General features: G+C 31.5%; 2 protein-coding genes across 10 annotated transcripts in view; one reads left to right on the top strand and one right to left on the bottom strand.

The window, feature by feature from the left end:
• The window catches only part of LOC143063736 (uncharacterized), a 51873-nt gene extending 45688 nt beyond the window's left edge, over positions 1 to 6185 (bottom strand). For 7 of the 9 annotated variants that reach the window (XM_076236079.1, XM_076236083.1, XM_076236085.1 and 4 more), the window contains exons 1-3: positions 6008 to 6185; positions 1681 to 1739; positions 109 to 129 (exon numbers count right to left, since the gene is read on the bottom strand). In XM_076236079.1, the coding sequence (XP_076092194.1) occupies positions 109 to 129; positions 1681 to 1739; positions 6008 to 6024 (97 nt within the window). In that variant the 5' untranslated portion in view covers positions 6025 to 6185. The remainder of the gene's footprint in view (positions 1 to 108; positions 130 to 1680; positions 1740 to 6007) is intronic. The other 2 variants (XM_076236081.1, XM_076236082.1) reach the window with 1 other exon arrangement.
• LOC143063737 (uncharacterized protein C1orf53-like) lies at positions 6181 to 18476 on the top strand. Its single transcript, XM_076236089.1, has 4 exons — positions 6181 to 6270; positions 11455 to 11724; positions 15948 to 16049; positions 18229 to 18476. The coding sequence occupies exons 2-4, from the start codon at positions 11461 to 11463 to the stop codon at positions 18295 to 18297; spliced, it is 435 nt and encodes a 144-aa protein (XP_076092204.1). The 5' UTR covers positions 6181 to 6270; positions 11455 to 11460; the 3' UTR covers positions 18298 to 18476.
• The last annotated feature ends 5739 nt before the right edge of the window (positions 18477 to 24215 follow it).

Below are 24215 nucleotides of genomic sequence, written 5' to 3'. Positions count from 1 at the left end.
TGCCTGGAATATGATTGGCAATTAATTTACTGTCATTTTGCATGAAGTGTTTTGAATAAGCTGTCATTGTACAATAAATGTGATATAGGTAATGCATTTACTACTCACCTTCATCAACAACAATTGACTCTGAAATTGGTTTTAGTATTTGAATGAAAAATTGGCCCTAACTTGCCTAAATATATAAACACAAGTTTTGCTCAAAACTTAAAATTCATACTTATGTACTGTGGGTTCATTTATTTTCATATAATTTAATTTTAGATGCAACACGTCTTCTGATTGGCTGACAGTGTTTTTTTGTCTATCAGCTCGTAGCCATTATTTTTTACCTATTTATTACAGTGACATTATCAACTCTTTTTCATGATTTACTCCATCTTAAAATAAAATTTAGAATTAAATTATAAGGAATGACTGTACTATTTTTTCTGTCTAATTGAAATTACATCAAAAATGTGGTGTACACTCTAAAATAACCCAGACGCCACTACACAGGTTATTCAGCGCACTACATTTTTTATGCTATTTCTTCATAGACAGAAAAAATATGAATGTCATTCCTTAAGGGTACCATTTGTGGTGGATTGAGGAAAAGTTAATTTTTTAATTTATTTGTTTTTTTGCGAAGTCTGTATACATTCCTTCATTGTGGATTTCTTGGGTATCGGGGACCACAAATTTAAATGTTCAACAAATAACAAATTTTCTGAAGGAATGTATACAGATTTGGCAAAAAACAAATAAATTAAAAACAAAAATGGGTATCCAACGAATATTAATGAATCTCCAGTAACTGATAGTAGTCCTTTGTTAATTATGTTGATCATTTTCATTTTGCTTATTTTCTTCTGTTAACATATCCTTACATCAAACTAAGCTGAGGTTTTCTGTGCATATTGCTATGTGTTTTTTTTATTCCATGTTGTTTAGAAGTAACGGGGAGGGTTGAGATCTCACAAAACATGTTTGCATTTGAACTAAGTCAGGAAAATCTAGCCTTGGTTAGCCTTGTGTGTCTTTTGTGTTTTTTTTTATGTTGGTTAATTTAAGTTTCAGAGTTAATAAATAGTGGATAGAACAAAAGACCATAACTATCAACTTCTCTAGACTCTTCAAGAAAACAGACTGTTGAATCATTTTGAATTTGTCATGTTTGTTATTTATTTATCTTAAATTGTTATTTTATAATCAAGTGCACGTGTCTCCTTTAAACTGTTTGTTATTGTTTGATCTTTTATGCAGCTTTTACTCCACTAAATGAGATAGGGAGGATATTGAAATCTCAAACTTCTATTTTAGCCATGCCACTTTTTCAGGTTCTTGTCTCAAATCAGAAACCTCTTTGGTAGTTGTCTGATGTCAAATCTTACACATATTCATTGGTGTTGTTGCACAAATTTTTTTCCAGAGGAGTCATGTGCTGGTGGAAGGTGTGGTCAGTTGTACTGACTAAAAAAATTGTCATTTAATAAAAAAAATTGTCATTTAATAAAAAAACTTAAAAGTTAATGTTAACATTTTTATAAGCAATGTCAATTAAACTGATGAAAAATGTGTACTGCCATGAACAAGACATGTACCCTCATTTGTGCCTGCAAGAAAATAGTAATATGCTATCATGGTTATCCCTTTCTTTGACAGTTGATAATCAAAATTATAAGACAACCTTAACCTTACCATCGTTTTCTGGTTTTGCTATCTCTAAGAAAACTTCAAACAGCTTTTCTGGATTCTCTCTGCAAAAGAATAATAATGTATATTTATCATGTTTATACATGTAATTTGTTCACAATGAAAAATCCTGCACAAATGTAGATTATATCACCTAATCAAAATGCATGACCCCCAATGGCACCATCTTTTCAGTCAATCCCTCCACCTTTCAAAAAATGTCTAGAGAAAACACTGGGATTTATATGCAATATATTGCAGCTGCAATTTCAATATTTGTATGAAAATTACTTTGTGAGGTAACCAAGACAATCGGTACTTTTAAGTAAATGACAGACCACTGAGAAAGTTGTCTTAATGGCACTCATGCCACATTTTCTTATTTCTATAACATGTCTGTTCTGGTAATTATAAGTTTCAAAACAAGTGAGAATTGGATATTGCTTGATAACAACTCACTTTATATAATTTCATTATAAAACTGTGAATTCAGAAATAATTGCTAGGTTTTCATTTATATAAAAAAAAAATGTGACTGGGTGAGTATGGCAATAATAAGAATTTACATAATGATATCGGCTACCTGTACAGGGCTCACACTACTTCAGAATCTATGGAGAAGTGGTGAGATTTGAAAGAGAAGTGCTCCTTAGCACGCTGCACTACAATGTTTGGTTTTTACTATAGTATAAACATGATAAAGGGTCATTTGTAATTAATTTTCTTTTTATATTGTTCAATTCATATCTGAGTATACATTTAACATGATTAAAGAAACAGTTCAAATTAAAAATTGTTGAAGTTGAGGTTCTTGTGAGAAACTACCAACTAAATATCTAGCACTGAAAAGATTTTTTTTTATGTCAAAAAAGTCAAGAAAGTATGATACATGTATATCAATTACAATTCAATTAAAAAGCTATCTTGTTTATCATGTTTATGAAATTCAGTGTTTCTCATCAAAAGATATATACAAAGTCATGAAAGTTAAGATGGGCAATTAAATATTAATATTAGTATAATAGTTCCAGAGTAAAGCAACTTTAATCAATAATTTGAAACAATCCATATATTTCATGTATTTCGAATTATATACATTAATCAAGTGGTTCTAACCAAAAGTCTGTTAACGCGTGTGGACATGGTGGAATGTGTATTTTTTTCCTTTTGAGATCAATATTCTTCTGTCAGCTGTTCCCTTAGTGTGTCCATAGCTATTTTTGTAAAAATACGGATTTAGATCATACATGTAGCTGGTCAGTTTCAAATTCAAAATTGTTGTAATGGTGGATGAAAATATTTTACAAAAACAAGCATTCTGCGAGTATTGCATAGCAATACATCATTGTACATAGTCCCTATCAGTTAAAAATTAATTGTATTGGAACAAAATTCTAACTTGACCTACATGATCTATAAATTTTTATTGTGTAAACTGTATAATAAATATCACATCTATATATTCAAGCATGACAAAAAAAAAAAACGTTGATCAAAACATTGATATATATGTAAATTTTTTAAGTCCAAGGACCATAACTCTGCACAATATCATCAGACCAGAACAAAATTTGTAACTTGTCATGATAAAACTATATCTTCAAGCATGGCGAAAAAAGTGTGGAAAACTGATAATTTGAGTGAATTTTTTAAAGTCAAAGGACCATAACTCTGCATAAAATCATCAGAATGGAACAAATTATGACTTGATTTATGACTTGTCATGATCTGAATACTAAACCAAATATCAAATCAATATCTTCAAGAATTAAGTAAAAAAATGAGGAATACTGATTTGCTGGACTGGCGGATGGATAGACAGACGGACAGACGGAGTGCAAACCTAAAGTCCCCTTCAATGGTAAGGAACTAATAAATGATGTTTGACAAGCTATTTGGAAATGAATATACATACTGTCCTCGTTGTGTCGAACTCGGTTGTGTCGAAAACTTGGATGAGTCAAAGTAATTTCGCGGTCCCGGTAAAATTCCCATTTGATCAATGCATAATTACCTCTGATGAGTCAAACTCGGTTGATTCGAATACTCGGTTAAGTCGAGTAAATTTTATAGTCCCGTCGAAGTAAAATTAATGTAAATTGACCCCGATGTCTCGAACTTCGAAAGTAAGAATTTTCGAAAGATGCAGACCTAATGATCATGATGATAAAAATTTAAGTCGGATGTATTTCTTATGTCAACTAATAATTTTCAAAAGAGATTAAAGCTGAGTAAACATGTTTGTATAACAGTTAAAATGACATGTTTATGGTGGCCGCTAATTAACACCTTTGTTGATCGTTCAAGCGGAATGTTAGTGTGTTGAACATTTTTCACCTGAGATAAAAACGAAACGAATTTAAATGACCCAAGCCGAGATTAAATGAATCGTTATATTTAAACTTCATTAACTACAATAGATAAAAGGATTAAGACAATTATAATAAATTCATGATCATTTAATGTAAAGCAGACGAACTTATTTCGTGCCGCGTGTGATTTCATAATTTATAGCGACTGACCTTTGTAAATATTTGTGTAGACTATTGATTTTGTTTGTGCATCATTTGTATCTGTACTTGTGTTTTTAATTATTATGAAGGACCAAAAATGGAGATTGAATGGAAAAGGCACACTGTTCATTGTATCTAGTTTACACAAATCTCATACCGTATTTAATGCATTCAAAGTTTATGACAACACACTCGACCTCGGTTGAGTCGAACCTCGGATGAGTCGAATACTTTGGTCTGGTCCCTTCGACTTCGACACAACGAGGTTCGACTGTACATTGTATATGACATTTTTAATGCAATACTATGGATTCATTATTTTTCGTTAGGATGTACCAATTTTCGTGGCTTTCGTTGGTACAGGCCTAGGTGAACCACGAATTCAAATGTTCAACGATTAACAAATTTTCTATAGGCTTGTATGCAGACTTTGTCAAAACCACAATATCAAATGTCCACGATCATGCAAGTTTTTCTTAATCCACAGTAAATAGATTAAACATTTACAGGAGGCAACTTTTATCACATTCAAATGAAGTAACAAACATATTTTGCAACCGAAAGTAAGATTGATGTACAATGTATGCTCTCAAGTAACAAATACCCAAAGTGCATGAAGTGATAAAAAGTTGTCATTTTATTATATACATGTAACCTGCAACACCCTGTAAAGTCAATGCTTTAACCTCTTTTCTTAAGAAAATAAATTGTTAAGGTATGAATTTCTTTCATAAACAATAAAAAAAAATATGTTTTATCGGGTTAATTAACTTTGAAAATTTCCAATGACAAAAGCCACTGATAGCGAGTATAAATGGTGAACAACAGGGCCACAGATTTCGCTTTTGATGTTTGGACAAAGCAAAGCAACGGAGGGGAAAGCAAGATTATCGTCCTAGTCGCCTGCTAGCGTGAGCCCAGCCCCTGCAGTGGCAGATCCAAGGGGGGGGTTGGAACCCCCTTTTTTTTGGCCGATCAATGCATTTGAATGGAAGCATATAGTTGGAACACCCCCCCCCCCCCCTTTTTAAAATGGCTGGATCCGCCACTGCCCTGCTGTTTATCCATATAGCATGTATAGAGATTATTCTGAAATTAACCCCGCATTTTTGTTCATTCTTATAACATCACAATAATAAATACATGCAATACACAATAATTTCTGTATTTATATATGATTGCCAATTCAATGAAACAACTCTTCACAAGAGACCAAATGAAATAAAAATAAACATTTTTGGTCACTACATGTATACCGCCTTCAACAGTCCAACAATGAGCAAAGCCCTTTGGTATGTTTGGGTTGATGTACCCAATCTGTATAAAGTTCCAAAGACTTGGAAGAAATGTATTTTGAAAGAGTAAACATGGTAAACATGTGCAAAGTATGCAATGGTTAACATGCAGTTGGCCAATTACATGACACAAAATTGATGATATGAAAGCTGATTTACACAAATTGTGGTACCAGGTATCATCGTCTCATGGGTTTTCGTTATATTAAGAATGCATTATGACGTCACGATTTCCATTGAAAAAGCATGCATAGTATGAAAATATATGACCTGCGAAAACATATGATCTGATCAATCATAATTTTGTAGCTGTATTATATTATGGTAATTTTGGGAACGAAATACTAATAACTCTGATATTTTATCCAGGCTTTGCCTAGTATGTATAATATTATATAAAAATTCAAAATACTGTAGCTGTTGGGGCACATTTCATTGCAATAACAATGAACATTCATTAAGATACAATCATGATAGGGTGACATCCTGACTGATACAAATTAATTACTAATGGCAAAAAATAACCTTATTCTTGACCCCATAATACAGTGTGTTACAGTCTTGTCCACGAAGTGTTTAATTGTACATCTCTATGGGTTTGTATTTTGTTCCATAGTTTAGAAACAGGATCAAAATTATCAGAACTCAGACGGGAAGTTGTGGGCAGTCCTCCATAATCTTCTATTCGGGTTTCTCGGGGGTCAACTTCTGATTAACGAAAGATCCAAAGATGAAGGTCAAGGCTATTTGATGTACACAAGAGGGAAAATGCAGATAGAAATAGAAAAGTAATTCAATAATTGGTCTCTCCCTTGTTTTTCTTTTTTTTTTTTATTGTATATTGACTAAAGTTGCAATAACAATCTATTTGAAACAGTCAAACTGATCAACGCGATTGTCATTAAGACGAAATGTTAAAAATATTGAAATAATTCACCTGAAATGATCTCTGAAGACTGGGGCTGAGATTTAAACTATAACCTTATGCATGTTATGTGCGATTGTACTCTTAGTATTGGACCAAATAATAAAGGGACATGTAAATAAGAATATAACTGTTTTTCTAACTCCTCTTATTAGGATTGTATTTAGAATCGATAGAAATTGTATGACATTGAACATGTTGAAGAAAAATTAGTGTAGCCTATGGATACATTTTGCAGCTGCAAAACCATAGCTCATAGGTCCTTATGCTATTTTAAAGACAATTTACTGGTCCACCAATCTTTTTCTTGTAAAAATAAATCTTGATTAATTCATAATAATTCATCTTTTACAATGTTTCAGACATAATTTACAGAATAATTTTAATGTAGTGAAGATCAAAAGTTACAAATAAATACATAGCCCTCAGGCTTTGGAAATTCAAGTTATTGTTGATTACTGCTAGAAATTTCAAGTCCCTTCAAGTATTTGTTCTAGCTGAAGGCCACTCAATACTTTAAATGACAAATGTATTAACATGTATTAGTGGAATGTTGTTATGACATACCATTTATTATGCTTCAGTAGTTAGGTATAATAGTTCATTAACAGTCCAAAGATAATTTTCTATTACTAAAAAAATGATAGAAGAGACATTTAAATGAGAAGATTTTAAAGTACAGCCTTCAAACTGAAGCCTTGGATCCCATCGAACAACAAACCATAAAGAGACCCCAAAATGACCAGTGTTAAAAACATTCAAACAGGAAAACCTAATTAATCTATAAAATAAATGAGAAATGCATTTGAACCACCCCATCCAACAACGATCACTGAACAACAGGCTCCTACTGTAATGGCTACTTATGTTTAGCATGTTTACTACCAATCAATAGAATGCTGACTCCATAAAGGTATTCAAAATCACCATGTCATTATGGAATCAGCATTCAGAAGCAGATTTAAGGGATGGTCTCAGAGGGGTTTCCGATCCCAGATCCCGCTTACTGTTTTGTCAGATTCCCGTATACGCTTACACTATGTACGTAAGCAATTCTCATTTTTTTGTCATTTCCCGGGTCCCGCTAGACCTCATTTCCCGTTTTCCTGACACAATAATTTGACTTTCACGTGTCACGCTTACAAAAAATCGTCAATCCTGTGTCACGCTTAGACCCCAATGACACCCACCTCAGACTCCCCTTACAGAGCAAAATATAGTTAATGCATAGACTTTTTATAAGTCCAACTCTTAACATTGCCAAAGGCAGCCATCCTTTTTCAAAATCCTTGATCTGCAACTGATCATAGATCGGAAAAGGAAAAGAAACTACTGATAAAACCCTTTAGTGTTCATTTATTAATTTTGAAAAAATCTCAAATAAGAAATTCAAAATGTTAATTTTACAGGATCATGATGATACTAAATCTGACATTTGAAACCCATATTCAGGTATGACGCTGCATATTTGATCAATGAAAGTGGGTCAAAAGTCAGCCTTATATGAAATATGTAAAGCTCTTAAAGTCATAAGAAACCTCAAATCAAAAAAAGTAATACATATGTTTTTTTATAACTCAATGGATGGTTTTCATTATAAAACTTATGTACATATACTTTTTTCTGAAGAAAATTCTTTAATTTATTCATATTTAGAAGAAGTTTACTTTATTTTAATTGCCCCCTTTTAGGAAGCAATTCCCCCGACATTTTTTCCGTATGCAAAGTGACCTCACTGTGACCCATCTCGTAAAAATCCGGTGATCACAATACGCATGGATGTCCTTAAAATAAACTATTATCTGAATTTACATGTTAAACACGTGCTCAATTTCCGTGCTTTTTGTTGATTTTTTGTTGATTGTTGACAAACAGGTGACAATCGTTAAACTTCGTATACAAAACACGAACTTTAATCACCTGTCATATTTTCATAACAACACTGACCGATTGAAAAAAAATTGACGATTAAATGAAATTTACACGAAAAAAATGATAAATTCGTGCACAGAAGACTAAGTTTATGATGTTTGTATGCATTGGTTCAAGAATTGGAAGAACATTATTATTCACCGGTCACTCGTTTCTTATGACTTTAATTGACAAAAGTCTATTAAAGTGTGAATGAATTTATTAAAAAATGAATCAACAAAGATCTGCTATTAAAACTCAGTTCTCAAAATAACCCAAAACATTTAAATATGATACAACAACTTTTTGACATTCCTTATGTTTTTTTATTAACTTTTTTCAAGTACCTTGAATTTATCTCCAGATTTAGAACTTTTTTTTCAAACTGCCTTTTTGGCTAACAGTATAAACACTATGCAAATAACAATCCGAGATGTCTCACAAAATCTAGAATAAGCTCTTAGTCAGTCACGGGTACTACTTATACAAGTTAATTTTATTTACTTGAAGAAGTAAAAAAAAAAAAATATACACATATAAGTAAATAAATAATGTTTGAATAATCTCCCCTTAATTTTCTCAAAAATTTACTTGTATAAGTAAATTTTTCTTACAATCCCACAAAAATCCTCAAGTTTTGAGATGTAAAATCATGCCTTGAATGATTTTTCCCAGGTTTGCTCAATTTTTTTTTATTAAAGTTCAATATTTCATCTCATTAATTTAGCAAAGAAACTGATTGAGCAGAGATATTGTATATTTGCACAAGGCCTTCAAAAATTGCTCCTTTGGGGCTTGTAAATGAGCAGTGTTATGAAAATAACAGACATTTGGGATTTTCATTGTCTATGAAATTACACTTTAATGATTAGTAAAGACATCTGCAAAGGGTACTCAATTTAAAATTCTATTAGAGCAAAGAAATCTTAAGAATTCAAGAAAAGAAGAAAGGATGAATTTTTTACTTTGCAAGTAAAAAAATCTGAATGTCTAAGGGACATAACTAAGTCTTTTTTTTTAAACCAAAATAAGTAAATAAAATTCACTTGTTTAACATGTTTAAGGATGTACACCTCTGAGGAGCCAAAAATTTCTAGAATTAAACTTTTTTTCTTAATCTGATTTTTGGGGTTATAAGACTGTAACAAAATAATTGGTGAAGAAAAATTCATATGGTGGTGCACTTCTTTTTTTGCTACGGCCCTTTGAAAATGCCAAATTTTGATGATTTTCCCATTTTTCATCTATTTTTACCTATTTTTTGGCTATTACCATGAAAAAAATCACAGTTCCACAATTAAACTTTTTCTCATAGTTTCAATAAAGATGAAGTTGACCAATCTGAATAAATTTTACTTACAAAAACTATAGGTGGGTGTTAACATAAGAAAGTTTTATCATATTTGGACGCTTTTTTGTGTAAAATTTACCATGCTGTCAATTTTGTACTTTTGTGATTTTTCTCAGTTTTAAGAACAAAATGCTTATTATTTCAACTTTTTTGTTATAAATGAATGAAAAAAGATATATCTAAGAAATTTGAAAAGACTGAAATGATATGGGATGTACATGATTCTTATAATATAATTTTTTGTATCCCTCACCCATTTTCTCAAAATTTTGGCTAATAATACTGACTAGATTGGTCGTAAGATTTGAAAACTGGATTACGCAAAAACCATTCATTGTAAATACACAATTTTTTTCACAGATTTATGTTTGCTTATAATATTTCTAAAATTCATTGATATTTTCCACTTCTATCACATGTTTTGGAAATAATTCAAGAACGAGATTTTAACGAGACTGAACGAGACTGAAAAGTCAGAAGAATACATCCTTAAGTATCCTACAAATTTACTTATATTATGTGTATATTTTTTTTTACTTCTTCAAGTAAATAAAACTTACTTGAATAAGTTGTACCCCTGACTGTTAGTGCAATATTTAATAAAGGAAATAAGGACTTATCTCCAATTGAAATTTCATTTCAGGCACAATATATGATATTTGAAAGGGACAAGTTATTTCCTTTTTTAACTATATTTTTATGAATGTATTCCAAATTGTGTAAGCTTTATAAAAATTTATTCTGTATGAAAATTTATGAATTATCTCCCTTTGTTGATTTTTTTATGAGTTATTTACTTTTAAATTAAATATAGTAAGTTATTTGTATATGTGTATGAAACTGAAACAAAGTCCCCTAAAGATAATTAAAACTATGGATATATCCTTTTTGTAAATAATAAAAAAATTGTAAAAGAATTTTATGATTTTAAAGTTAAATGTAATTCTGTATTTTAAATGCAAAGATCACAAATTGGCACTTTTGCTTTGTCTATGGATTGTACTGAAAATTCAGCTATAGACAAAAAAGTAATTTTAGCCTTATTATAGAAGTAAGAAGATGTGATAGGATTGCCAATGTGACAAATCTCCACCAGAGACCAAATGAAATAGAACTTAAGGTGGTACCTAACACTACAGGGAGATAACTCTGTAAAATCAGCTAAACGTTTTGATTATGTTGTGTTGTTAAGGGGATGGTAAGCTTCTCTATGATCAAACTAAGTGTTTGTCAAACTGCTATATAACCAGTGTAATTTTTCTGATAAAACGGTTGGTTCAAATTTTTTGAAATTTTTATATTTTTGTCAAAGGGTCAAAGTAAATACTTTGTCAAAATTTTAAGAAAATTAAACGAGCCAAATTAATTTTAGTTAAAGTGTTGGGTACCACCTTAACTATAGTTCACCATACACGCTTCAAAATAAGCAAAACCCACCATCGCATTGTCAGCTTTAGGTGCTGAAATGACAGTGTAAAATATTTCAAATGAGAACACATGCAGCTGATTTACATACAAAACAATGAACAATTACAAAATGTTGTTCAGCAACAAGCAAAAATCACTGATTTACAGGCATCTGACTTAATTGGACAGGCACATACAGAATGTCGCGTTGGTTAAACATTTGAAGGCACCAACCATCTACTAACCTGGCATAATGATGTAACGGCATAACACAACAACAAAAGACAAATATGAGAAACATCAACCGCTCAATTACAGGCTCCTAAGTTTGACTGTTTTGAAGTTCATATAAAATTTGTGACACTTCTTTTTTTTCAGACAAGAATGACATGTCTAATTTTTGGAAGTCCATTGATGTCAAATCTTGCACATCTTCTCAGTGTGGCAACAGCTAGAAAGTCATTAAGACAGTTACATCCATATGTCTGTGGAAAGTGTGTCAGACAATACAGTGACAAAGTAAAGACAAAAACAAACAATGTTAGTGAAAGTGAGGCTGAAACATTATCTTGGGAAGCTTTAGTGGATTATACTAAACTTACGGCTCAGGATGTCAAAATTCATAGAAAACATGTAGAAGCTGTAAGGGTTAGTATATATACATGTATACATGACTATTTAGATTCCTAGTTAACCATTAACCAACAAATTCCACAATAAATAATACAGTGGATACATCTATTTTCGTGGGTACCAATTTTCGTGGATTAAGGAAAACTAACATGTTCAAGGATATTGAATTTCATGGTTTTGCCTAAGTCTACATAAATTCACCTGAAGGCCAAATAAAAAAGTCTGTGTGGTTCCAGTTACATCTGAAAAAAAGTTAGGGTAGGTAGGTAGGGATTTTTTTTTATTTTAAGTTTTTTTTTTACATTGAGTCTATGGGAGCAACATTCTGACTTTAACAGTGCTTAATGAAAAATGACAATAAAATCTTTAGGGTAGGCTATTTTTAAGCCGAAAAAGTAGGGACGGTAGGGTTACTGGAACCACACATATATTTTTATTTGGCCTAACCACAAAAATCCATGAAAATTGGAATCCAATGAATAATAATGAATCCACAGCAATGAATGCACAGTAGTTAGAATTTATTCCCCCCCCCCCCCCCCCCCCCCCCCGAGGGATTGAGTGATTTTTATTTTATATTTTTTTCCAGTTGTTAAAAATTTACATTATCAAGTACTTTATTTGTATAAAGTAGAGTAGCTAATTATTTAAAGAAAGTGAACATCTTAAACGTTTCCTGATTTTTATACGACCGCAAATTTTGAAAAAATTTTCGTTGTATATTGCTATCACGTTGGCGTCGGCGTCGTCGTCGTCGTCGTCGTCGTCCGGCGTCCGAATACTTTTAGTTTTCGCACTCTAACTTTAGCAAAAGTGAATGGAAATCTATGAAATTTTAACACAAGGTTTATGACCACAAAAGGAAGGTTGGTATTGATTTTGGGAGTTTTGGTCCCAACATTTTAGGAATTAGGGGCCAAAAAGGGCCCAAATAAGCATTTTCTTGGTTTTCGCACTATAACTTTAGTTTAAGTTAATAGAAATCTATGAAATTTTGACACAAGGTTTATGACCACAAAAGAACGGTTGGGATTGATTTTGGGAGTTTTGGTCTCAACAGTTTAGGAATTAGGGGCCAAAAAAGGGCCCAAATAAGCATTATTCTTGGTTTTCGCACAATAACATTAGTTTAAGTAAATAGAAATCAATGAAATTTAAACACAATGTTAATGACTACAAAAGGAAGGTTGGTATTGATTTTGGGAGTTTAGGTCCCAACAGTTTAGGAATTAGGGGCCAAAAAGGGACCCAAATAAGCATTTTTCTTGGTTTTCGCACCATAACGTTAGTATAAGTAAATAGAAATCTATGAAATTTAAACACAAGGTTTATGACCATAAAAGAAAGGTTGGGTTTGATTTTGGGAGTTTTGGTCCCAACATAATAATGGGCCCAAAGGGTCCAAAATTAAACTTTTGTTTGATTTCATCAAAATTGAATAATTGGGGTTCTTTGATATGCTGAATCTAACTGTCATGACTGTGTATGTAGATTCTTAACTTTTGGTCCCATTTTCAAATTGGTCTACATTAAGGTCCAAAGGGTCCAAAATTAAACTTAGTTTGATTTTGACAAAAAATGAATCAGTTAGGTTCTTTGATATGCTGAATCTAAAAATGTACTTAGATTCTTGATTATTGGCCCAGTTTTCAAGTTGGTCCAAATCGGGGTCCAAAATTAAACTTTGTTTGATTTCATCAAAAATTGAATAAATGGGGTTCTTTGATATACCAAATCTAACTGTGTATGTAGATTCTTCATTTTTGGTCCTGTTTTCAAATTGGTCTACACTAAAGTCCAAAGGGTCCAAAATTAAACTTAGTCTGATTTTAACAAAAATTGAAATCTTGAAGTTCTTTGATATGCTAAATCCAAAAATGTACTTAGATTTTTTATTATGGGCCCAGTTTTCAAGTTGGTCCAAATCAGGATCTAAAATTATTATATTAAGTATTGTGCAATAGCAAGTCTTTTCAATTGCACAGTATTGCGCAATGGCAAGAAATATCTAATTGCACAATATTGTGAAATATCAAATTTTTTTTTAATTAGAGTTATCTTTCTTTGTCCAGAATAGTAAGCAAGAAATATCTAATTGCAAAATATTGTGTAATAGCAAGATTTTTTTTTAATTGGAGTTATCTTTCTTTGTCCAGAATCAACTTAAATCTTTGTTATATACAATATACAATGTATATTCACTTTTTACTACCAACTGATAAATTAAAATAATCTTTACCATTCAGTGATAACAAGCAGTTTTTTTACATCTTAATATTTTATGATGTATTTAAATGAGTAGTTATTGTTGCAAACTCCATTAGAAATTTTAATTGAGATTAGTTTTGGAATAAGGGAAAGGGGGATGTGATTAAAAAAATTGGGTTCAATTTTTCTCATTTGAAATTTCATAAATAAAAAAGAAAATTTCTTCAAACATTTTTTTGAGAGGATTAATATTCAACAGCATAGTGAATTGCTCTAAGAGAAACAAAAATTTTAAGTTCATTAGAACACATTCATTCTGTGTCAGAAACCTATGCTGTGTCAACTATTTAATCACAATCCAAATTTAGAGCTGAATCCAGCTTGAATGTTGTGTCCATACTTGCCCTAACCGTTCAGGGTTCAACCTCTGCGGTCGTATAAAGCTACGCCCTGCGGAGCATCTGGTTTAGTTGTGAAATTTGCACTTTTATTTTACATTAGTACGAAGTCAGGAAGCAGTCATCTCAAGTTTCCTGTAGATCAAATAACAATAAATTAACAAATCGAGAGACTCTCAAGAGCCTGAATGCAATCAGTTAAGTTTGCTTTTGTGTATTTTACTCTTATTATAATAATTGATAAAGCAGCATATAGTTTTCTGCTAAATTTTATGCAATTTTATTTTTTAAAATTCAATAATTGGGGTTCTTTGATATGCCGAATCTAACTGTGTATGTAGATTCTTAATTTTTGGTCCCGTTTTCAAATTGGTCTACATTAAGGTCCAAAGGGTCCAAAATTAAACTTAGTTTGATTTAAACAAAAAATGAATCCTTGGGGTTCTTTGATATGCTGAATCTAAAAATGTACTGAGATTTTTTATTATTGGCCCAGTTTTCAAGTTGGTTCAAATCAGGATCCAAAATTATTATATTAAGTATTGTGCAATAGCAAGAAATTTTCAACTGCACAGTATTCAGCAATAGCAAGAAATCTTCAATTGCACAGTATTGTGCAATAGCAAGAAATTTTCAATTGCACAGTATAGCGCAATCTAGCAAGAAATCTTCAATTGCACAGTATTGTGCAATAGCAAATATTTTCAATTACACAGTTTTGCGCAATAGCAAGAAATATCTAATTGCACAATATTGTGCAATAGCAAGAAATTTTCAATTGGAGTTATCTTTCTTTGTCCAGAATAGTAGTTGAATCAAATTAAATCATTATTTTATACAATATACAATAGATATTCACTTTTACTACCAACTGATAAATTAAAAGAATCTTTACCGTTCAGTGATAACAAGCACTTTATTTTACATTTTAATATTTTATGATGTATTTAAATGAGTAGTTATTGTTGCAAACTCCATTAGAAATTTGAATTGAGATCAGTTTTGGAAAAAGGGAAAGGGGGATGTGAAAAAAAAGGGGAGGGGGGTTAAATTTTTCTCATTTCAGATTTCATAAATAAAAAGAAAATTTCTTCAAACATTTTTTTGAGAGGATTAATATTCAACAGCATAGTGAATTGCTCAAAGGCAAAAAAAATATTTTAAGTTCATTAGACCACATTCATTCTGTGTCAGAAACCTATGCTGTGTCAACTATTTAATCACAATCCAAATTTAGAGCTGAATCCAGCTTGAATGTTGTGTACATACTTGCCCCAACCGTTCAGGGTTCAACCTCTGCAGTCATATAAAGCTTCGCTCTGCGGAGCATCTGGTTAATATTATATGTCAATTGTCTTTTTCACTATTTTACCTATGATGACGTTGTTAATTTCATTGACCACACCACATGTGTCCTTAGTTTCTAGTGATACTTTTTCAATGACTCTACTGTGCTGAGAAAGAAAATTATCAGTCAGTAAGATCAAAGGAAAAATTAGTAAAATAATGATAATGTAAAATAAACACCAGACATCAGAACACCTGCTCCTACCACCTCTCATCTGTGATTGCTGTAGAACATGTCATTAAAAATGGTGATACAACCAATTTAATTATACAGTTTCGTTTCAGAATCAACAAATGTCCTACACAGATCCAGGAACAGGCTATATGGTTATGACCAGATTATCACATTTAACTAGAGGAGATTGTTGTGGAAATGCTTGCAGACATGTATGTTATACTTATGCTTACTCCTATGCTAGAAAATACTTTGTCCTCACTGTGTATGTTATATCGGTACTCCTATTCTTGAAAAATCTTTGTCTGCACCCTTATTTAATCTACAGTTTACCCTCTTTTTAAAACATCTACAGACATCTATGTCAAGACCTGAATGTTTAACTGAAAGACAGGACAAGATAATTTCTTAATGCAGTTTTACTAACACTTGTTCCACAATCCCTCCACTCAGTTTAACTTTTTAATTTAAAAAAATTTGTAAGGGTTCCGCGGAACCCAGTGTCTCGCCTATTTTTGCTGTAAATCGCAGGCTCAACAACAATGAGGAAAAAAATCAATAAAAATATTCCTCTTGTTACTATTTTATGATTGTAAGAAAATCTAAGTCCATTTGAAAGTAAATTACAGAAAAAAACAGAGTAATCTTTTTACAAACTTTACTTCTGGATACAATCTTATGATCATAAATAAGGTTATTTCCAAGTTTGGTACAAACCCAGGATAGTTTAAGAAAGTTATTTAAATTTTAAAAACTTTAACCACAGAGTGAATGTAATGGTTCCCTGCAGAAAAAACTAAGTCCATTTATAAGTAAAATACGGAAAAAATTGAATTTTATTTTTACAAAATTTTTCTTCTGGATACTATCTTATGATCATAAACAAGCTTCTGTCCAAGTTTGGTACAAACCCAGGATAGTTAAAGAAAGTTATTAAAATTCTAAAAACTTTAACCACAGAGTGAATGTAATGTTTCCCCGCAGAAAAAACTAAGTCCATTTATAAGTAAAATACGGAAAAAATGGAATTTTATTTTTACAAAATTTACTTCTGGATATTATCTTATGATCATAAACAAGCTTCTGTCCAAGTTTGGTACAAACCCAGGATAGTTTGAGAAAGTTATTAAAATTCTAAAAACTTTAACCACAGAGTGAATGTTTTGTTTCCCCGCAGAAAAAACTAAGTCCATTTATAGTAAAATACGGAAAAAATGGAATTTTATTTTTACAAAATTTACTTCTGGATACTATCTTATGATCATAAACAAGCTTCTGTCAAAGTTTGGTAGAAATCCAGTATAGTTTAAGAAAGTTATTAAAATTTCAAAAACTTTAACCACAGAGTGAATATTTGTTGACGCCGCCGACGACGCCGACGACGACGGAATGTAGGATCGCTTAGTCTCGCTTTTTCGACTAAAGTCGAAGGCTCGACAAAAATATTGTGAGGAATGTATTAATGAGATACATATATATCTGTGCTCAAATTTTCTTGAAAAATTAATAAATGAAAATAACACTTTGGTATGAAGTGCTTTTCTCAAGTAAACTTCTTTAGGGACGTTTTAAACCTTATATGTGAAATGCAAGGATGCATACATAATCCCAACTCATGAGGAACTATGTGACCAACAGAGACCTAAACAGAATAGCAAAATACATATACAGTGAAACTTGTTTAAACCGAACCTTTCACTGTATACATTTGAGCGTCATCAGCTCCGTAGTGATTGGGTACTGATATGCTTTGTCACACAACTTTCTTAAATTCTCTTTTGATAAATTAAGAAATTATTATGAAATTTAAGAACATTTGACTTAGTTGCCCTTACTAGTTTTTTGGAATTCATAGTAGTCATGGTAGTATGGGATTGGTTTTGGACCTGTTCTGATTGATTACTGGTCATTTTGCATTTGGGATTTTATAAATAATCTGTGGAAACGTATCATACATTTATAGCTTATTTCATATATGATATGTGGCACAAGACTGTAATAAAAAAAAATTAAACAAGAATGTGTCCATAGTACACGGAAACCCCATCGGCACTATTATTTACTATGTTCAGTGGACCGCAAAAATGGGGCTCTGATTTGGCATTAGAATTTAAAAGATCATATCATAGTGAACATGTTTACTAAGTTTCAAGTTGTTTTCAACTTCATCAAAAACTAACTCGACCAAAAAAAGTAGGACAGATGGACGGATGCACAGACCAGAAAACATAATGCCCATCTATTATTGTAGGTGAGGCATAAAAATATAAAAAATATACTAGAAACATTGGTATCTGGCTGTTGATATAATAGATGTATTCATCTTTAGTGTTTGTAAAAAGATGAAAAGTTATAAGTTTTGTTAAAGTTGTTTGAACCTTTATTTTTCAGTGTCCCTATGGACAGAAAAATGTACCTGATGAGATGAAGAGAAAATTTAACTCAGCATTTTATTCTTGACGAATGTGATAAATGTAGTACTTGACCAGTTGGAAGCTTTATTGACATAACATTAGTGTTTATTTTTTGTTACTTAAAATTATTATTTTATTGAATTGATAAAAATAATGTTTATGAAACGGGTATTATATATCTGTACATGTAATTGTTTTAAGCTTTGATATAGATTGTTTACTTTTTGTCTAGTTTTCAATGAATTTTGCAGTTATCTCCCCTGCAACAAAACTTGTGGGAAATAAAAATCATACTGTTATGTGTCGTACATAGTTGTGAATACTTAATATATTGTTGAAGGCCCTACAGTGACCTGTAGTTGTTTATTTCTGTGTCATTTTGGTCTCTTGTGGAGAGTTGTCTCATTGGCAATCATACCACATCTTCTTTTTTATATATAATATATAGAATACATAAAAGAATATGTTGGATATAAATCAACAAGTAAACAATTGAACAATTACATTAACCAAAAGACATCTAGAGGGCATCATATACAGTCTTTGACAATACAATACATGTATGTCAATTAAAGTTTAAAATAAAGCTGTAAAAAAAAAAAATGAAACAAAAAAAGATCTGCCATCAACACCAGTCTCCAAATTTATTAAAAAGACCACCTTGTCTGTGGAAAAGTTTTTTCTTATATCCACATCAAAATAAATCAATATTGACAATTTGTAAATTTTTTAAAAACAGTTGTGTAAGCATTCCAACATCTCAACTGTAATCAGTTTATGAAACCCTGCTTCCTCAGTCATATTCCAGTGATATCTTTACATTGGTCAAATATTCAGTAATACTCACAATAGTTCAATGATATTTGGAATGCTGTTAAATATATTAATATTCATGCATCTCAATTAAAGTCTATATTTTATCTGACCACTTGACATTTAAGCAACCAGTCCAATCAATCAATATATTTTATCTGTCACCAAAATATGATTCATTATTCAGTGACAGATTTTATTGCTGAAATAATGACTTTCCTAATTGCACATGTTTATGAAAATAATCACATTTCTGGAAGATTACAACACCCAACTAGAAAGTTATATTCCAAAGAATTGACAGTACACTTTCAATAACAGAGTAATTACTTATTCAAACCTGTAAACTTCTTATGTTATAATGACATCTACATTTCAATATTGTATTGAAATGGTGTTAGACAAAAGTATTTGTTTAGTGTTTGATTACTTAATTTTGTTTAAATGTCTTTTTGATTGAGTTAAGACATTTCAATTGAGATTTTGTAGTGCGTCTTTTTAAGTTGTAATGATAAACAACTGTCTCAGGAAAGGGTGAAGGTTGGTGCCAATTTAAACCAGTTGCATTTTAGGTACCTGATCTAAGTCGGAAGGCTGTTGTTCAGTGGTTGTCCTTTGTTGGAGTGGTTCATAGATGTTTCTTGTTTTTACAAAAGATTAGACGGTTTGTTTTCCTGTTCGAATTGTTTTACACTAGTCATTTTGGAGCCCTAAGTCCTTTATAGCTTGCTGTTCAGTTATGGCCAATGCCCTATGTTAAAGGCTGTACATTTTGAACTTTGACCTATAATTGTTAGCTTTTTATATCTTGTGACTTGAATGGCGAGTTGTCTCATTGACACTCATAACACATCTTCTAATTTTAGTTCCCTACTGAGGGAAGTAGAGGGGACTTTAGGTTTGCACTCTGTCCTTCCGTCTGTCTGTCCATCAGTCAGTCCGCCTAGTCAGTTTTCTACACTTTTTTTCTTCATGCTTGAAGATATTACTTTGATATGTGTTGTATTGTTTTAACATGACAAGTAACAGACCAAATTTTAATTATTTTCTGATCTGATGATTTTGTAAAGAGATATGGTCTTATAATTTGGAAAATACACTTAAATAATCAGTTTTCCAAAAAAAAAATATCATGCTTGAAGATTTTGACTTGATATTTGTTATATAATGTTTACACCATAACAAGTTATAGATCAAGTTAGAATTTTGTTCCAATACAATGATTGTTTAACCGATAGGGACTATGTACTGCCGTGCAATACTCATAGAATGCTTGTAATTATTTACATCTAACAAAACAATTTCGCTGAAGCAGGTGCTAGGGGCTGTCTTGAATTTGCAGTTAGATGTGGGCATTTACTCTAAGTTGAAGGCCTCGTTAACTTTGGGATAAGATGAGATACAGCAAGAGAAGCAGTTTGTCTCTGCTTTCCAAAGACCATTTTCATATTACAAACTTTTGGCTTCAGGGTATTTATTTTAGAAAGGTCACCTACTCTGTAGCAGGACATTCTGGTATTGTCAAGTAAGAGCAACTCAAGGAAGTAAAATCAAAATTATAACCATTACAATTTGGGTAAAAAATAAACTATTTTCCAATAACTTTGTTGTTTATAGAAAACATAAAGCAGTTATTTTTTTTTATCCCAAAATGCATTTATAAGCTTTCTTTTACTTCTTTTAGTTGCTTGTAGTTGCCCAAGTATCAGCTGTTGGATTTTGAAACATGAATTTATACTTCATTATTGCTTAATGTCAAGTAAGATTATGATGAATTGGTATTGAAAATTGCCTCAATGATAGATCAGAATAACTTTGAACAGCTGTTTATTATTTATTTGCAGCCAAGATTAATCCAATGGTGTGATATCAAGGTTGTTGGTTCTCAGAACTTTTTCAAAGTCCTGTAATTGATTTAAAGTTGGGTGTGTTTCAGCCACAGTTCACCTACTTTCCATACATTTATGTGTATGCAAGTATAAATTTCATTGGAAGAATGGAAAAAGGGAAGGCAAAAAATTGATCATTAACTGACACAATTATTTATGTATTTATTAAATGCCAAAATGGTTGCAAATCAATAGTTACAGAGTCCATTGAAAACTAAACTTCACCACAAAAAAGACAACTTCAATTTTCCCATTTTGTTTTCTTTGTTTAAGAAGCAGCATTCCAGCATCATCTATCTATCTACATAGGAAAGATATATCTCCAAGTCAGGGATCTCCATGGCCTGTTTAACGATGGCGCCCCGCCATCGTTCAAATGTCTTGCGCCATCGTCAAATGACCCGTGCCATCGTTAAATTGTCTTCCGCCATCGTTCAAAATTGTTATCGTTTTTATAGCCCAACGCCATTTTTTTTAGCAATTTTAATCAAATGCATGTAATTGCATAACCCTCAGACTTTGTTTTTTATATTATAATCCAATACAGTTCTAACGCCTGAGGGATATATTCGGATTATGATCCCTAATCACTTGTACCTGAGCTTGTACAGGTAGATCATCAAACCAGACAGGAGAATACTATCTGAAGATCCACAATTCAAATGTTGAATTATTCAATTAAGTTTCACAAATGCTTAATACATGATAATTTAGATTAAATAAATAAAATAATAATCCAGTTTCAAAGAAAACAGTTTAGCAAGTCGAACATGTGCTTTTATTTTGACTTACACAATCAGTATCCCCCTTTTTAAGAAGCACAATATAAGACATAAAACAGTAATTATTATTTCATTGCAAATAACTCGAATACTGCTGTATTGAAAGATAATATAGAATTACTTTAAAAGTTAAAAAGTAAAAAGTAAAATCACAAAAATACTGAACTCAAAGGAAAATTCAACCAGGTGCTCCGCAGGACGCAGCTTTATACGACCGCAGAGGTCGAACCCTGAACAGTTGGGGCAAGTATGGACAAAACATTCAAGCATGATACAGCTCTGAATTTGGATTGTGATCAAATTTTTGACATTACATGGTTTTTTTTTACACAAAACAAATGCCAAGATTTTACAAATCAATTAAAGATTTCTTCTTCAAACTTTTTAAATCTAAAATTAAATAGTTGACACAGCATAGGTTTCTGACACAGAATGAATGTGGTCTAATGAACTTAAAAGGTTTTTTTTGCCTTTGAGCAAATCACTATGCTGTTGAATATTAATCCTCTCAAAAAAATGTTTGAAGAAATTTTCTTTTTATTTATGAAATCTGAAATGAGAAAAATTTAACCCCCCCCCCTTTTTTTCACATCCCCGTTTCCCTTTTTCAAAACTGATATCAATTCAAATTTCTAATGGAGTTTGCAACAATAACTACTCATTTAAATACATCATAAAATATTAAGATGTAAAAAAACTGCTTGTTATCACTGAATGGTAAAGATTATTTAAATTTATCAGTTGGTAGTAAAAAGTGTATATACATTGTATATTGTATATAACAAAGATTTAAGTTGATTCTGGACAAAGAAAGATAACTCCAATTAAAAAAAATTCTTGCTATTGCACAAATAGGATATTTCTTGCTTACTATTCTGGACAAAGAAAGATAACTCTAATTAAAAAAAAATTTGCTATTTCACAATATTGTGCAATTAGATATTTCTTGCCATTGCACAATACTGTGCAATTGAAAAGACTTGCTATTGCACAATACTTAATATAATAATTTTAGATCCTGATTTGGACCAACTTGAAAACTGGGCCCATAATCAAAAATCTAAGTACATGTTTAGATTCAGCATATCAAAGAGGCCCAAGAATTCAATTTTTGTTAAAATCAAACTTAGTTTAATTTTGGACCCTTTGGACTTTAATGTAGAATTTGAAATTTGAAAACAGGACCAAAAATGAAGAATCTACATACACAGTTAGATTTGGCATATCAAAGAACCCCAAGGATTCAATTTTTGATGAAATCAAACAAAGTTTAATTTTGGACCCTTTGGACCTTAATGTAGACCAATTTGAAAACTGGACCAAAAAAACTTCAATAATCAAGAATCTAAGTACATTTTTAGATTCAACATATCAAAGAACCCAACCGATTCATTTTTTGTCAAAATCAAACTAAGTTTAATTTTGGACCCTTTGGACCTTAATGTAGACCAATTTGAAACGGGACCAAAAGTTGAGAATCTACATATACAGTTAGATTCGGCATATCAAAGAACCCCAATTATTCAACTTTGGGCCCCTTTTTCCTAAACTGTTGGGACCAAAACTCCCAAAATCAATACCAACCTTCCTTTTATGGTCATAAGCCTTGTGTTTAAATTTCATAGATTTGTATTTACTTATACTAACATTATAGTGCGAAAACCAAGAAAAATGCTTATTTGGGTCCCTTTTTGGCCCCTAATTCCTAATCTGTTGGGTCCTAAACTCCCAAAATAAATACCAACCTTCCTTTTGTGGTCATAAACATTGTGTTTAAATTTCATAGATTTCCATTTACTTAACCTAAGGTTATTGTGCAAAAACCAAGAAAAATGCTTATTTGGGCCCTTTATTGGCCCCTTATTCCTAAACTATTGAAACCAAAACTCCCAAAATCAATCCCAATCTTTCTTTTGTGGTCATAAACCTTGCGTCAAAATTTCATAGATTTCTATTAACTTAAACTAAAGTTATGGTGCGAAAACCAAGAAAATGCTTATTTGGGCCCTTTTTGGCCCCTTATTCCTAAAATGTTGGGACCAAAACTCCCAAAATCAATACCAACCTTCCTTTTATGGTCATAAACCTTGTGTTAAAATTTCATAGATTTCTATTCACTTTTACTAAAGTTAGAGTGCGAAAACTAAAAGTATTCGGACGCCGGACGACGACGACGACGACGCAGACGCCAACGTGATAGCAATATACGACGAAAATTTTTTCAAAATTTGTGGTCGTATAAAAAGGAAAGTCCCCAATCAAATGGCAAAATCAAAAGTTCAAACACATCAAACGAATGAATAACAACTGTCATATTCCTGACTTGGTACAGGCATTTTGTAATGTAGAAAATGGTGGATTGAACCTGGTTTTATAGCTAGCTAAACCTCCTACCTGTATGACTGTCGCATCAAATTCCATTATATTGTCACAGATGCGTGAACAAAACAAACAGACACAATAGGCAAAAATGTCAAAAA

Source organism: Mytilus galloprovincialis, chromosome 2 (genome assembly GCF_965363235.1).
Source record: "Mytilus galloprovincialis chromosome 2, xbMytGall1.hap1.1, whole genome shotgun sequence".
In the NCBI taxonomy this organism is placed as follows: domain Eukaryota; kingdom Metazoa; phylum Mollusca; class Bivalvia; order Mytilida; family Mytilidae; genus Mytilus; species Mytilus galloprovincialis.
Note: the sequence above shows the minus strand (reverse complement) of the source record. Positions and strands in the feature narration are given on the sequence as shown.

What these genes read in the sequence shown, in the direction of transcription:
- LOC143063737 (XM_076236089.1), top strand. Translation starts at nt 11,461, where the DNA reads ATGACATGTCTAATTTTTGGAAGTCCATTGATGTCAAATCTTGCACAT. An exon ending in AACATGTAGAAGCTGTAAGG is followed by an intron (nt 11,725 to 15,947) that starts GTTAGTATATAT and finishes GTTTCGTTTCAG; the next exon opens with AATCAACAAATGTCCTACAC. An exon ending in GTGGAAATGCTTGCAGACAT is followed by an intron (nt 16,050 to 18,228) that starts GTATGTTATACT and finishes TTTATTTTTCAG; the next exon opens with TGTCCCTATGGACAGAAAAA.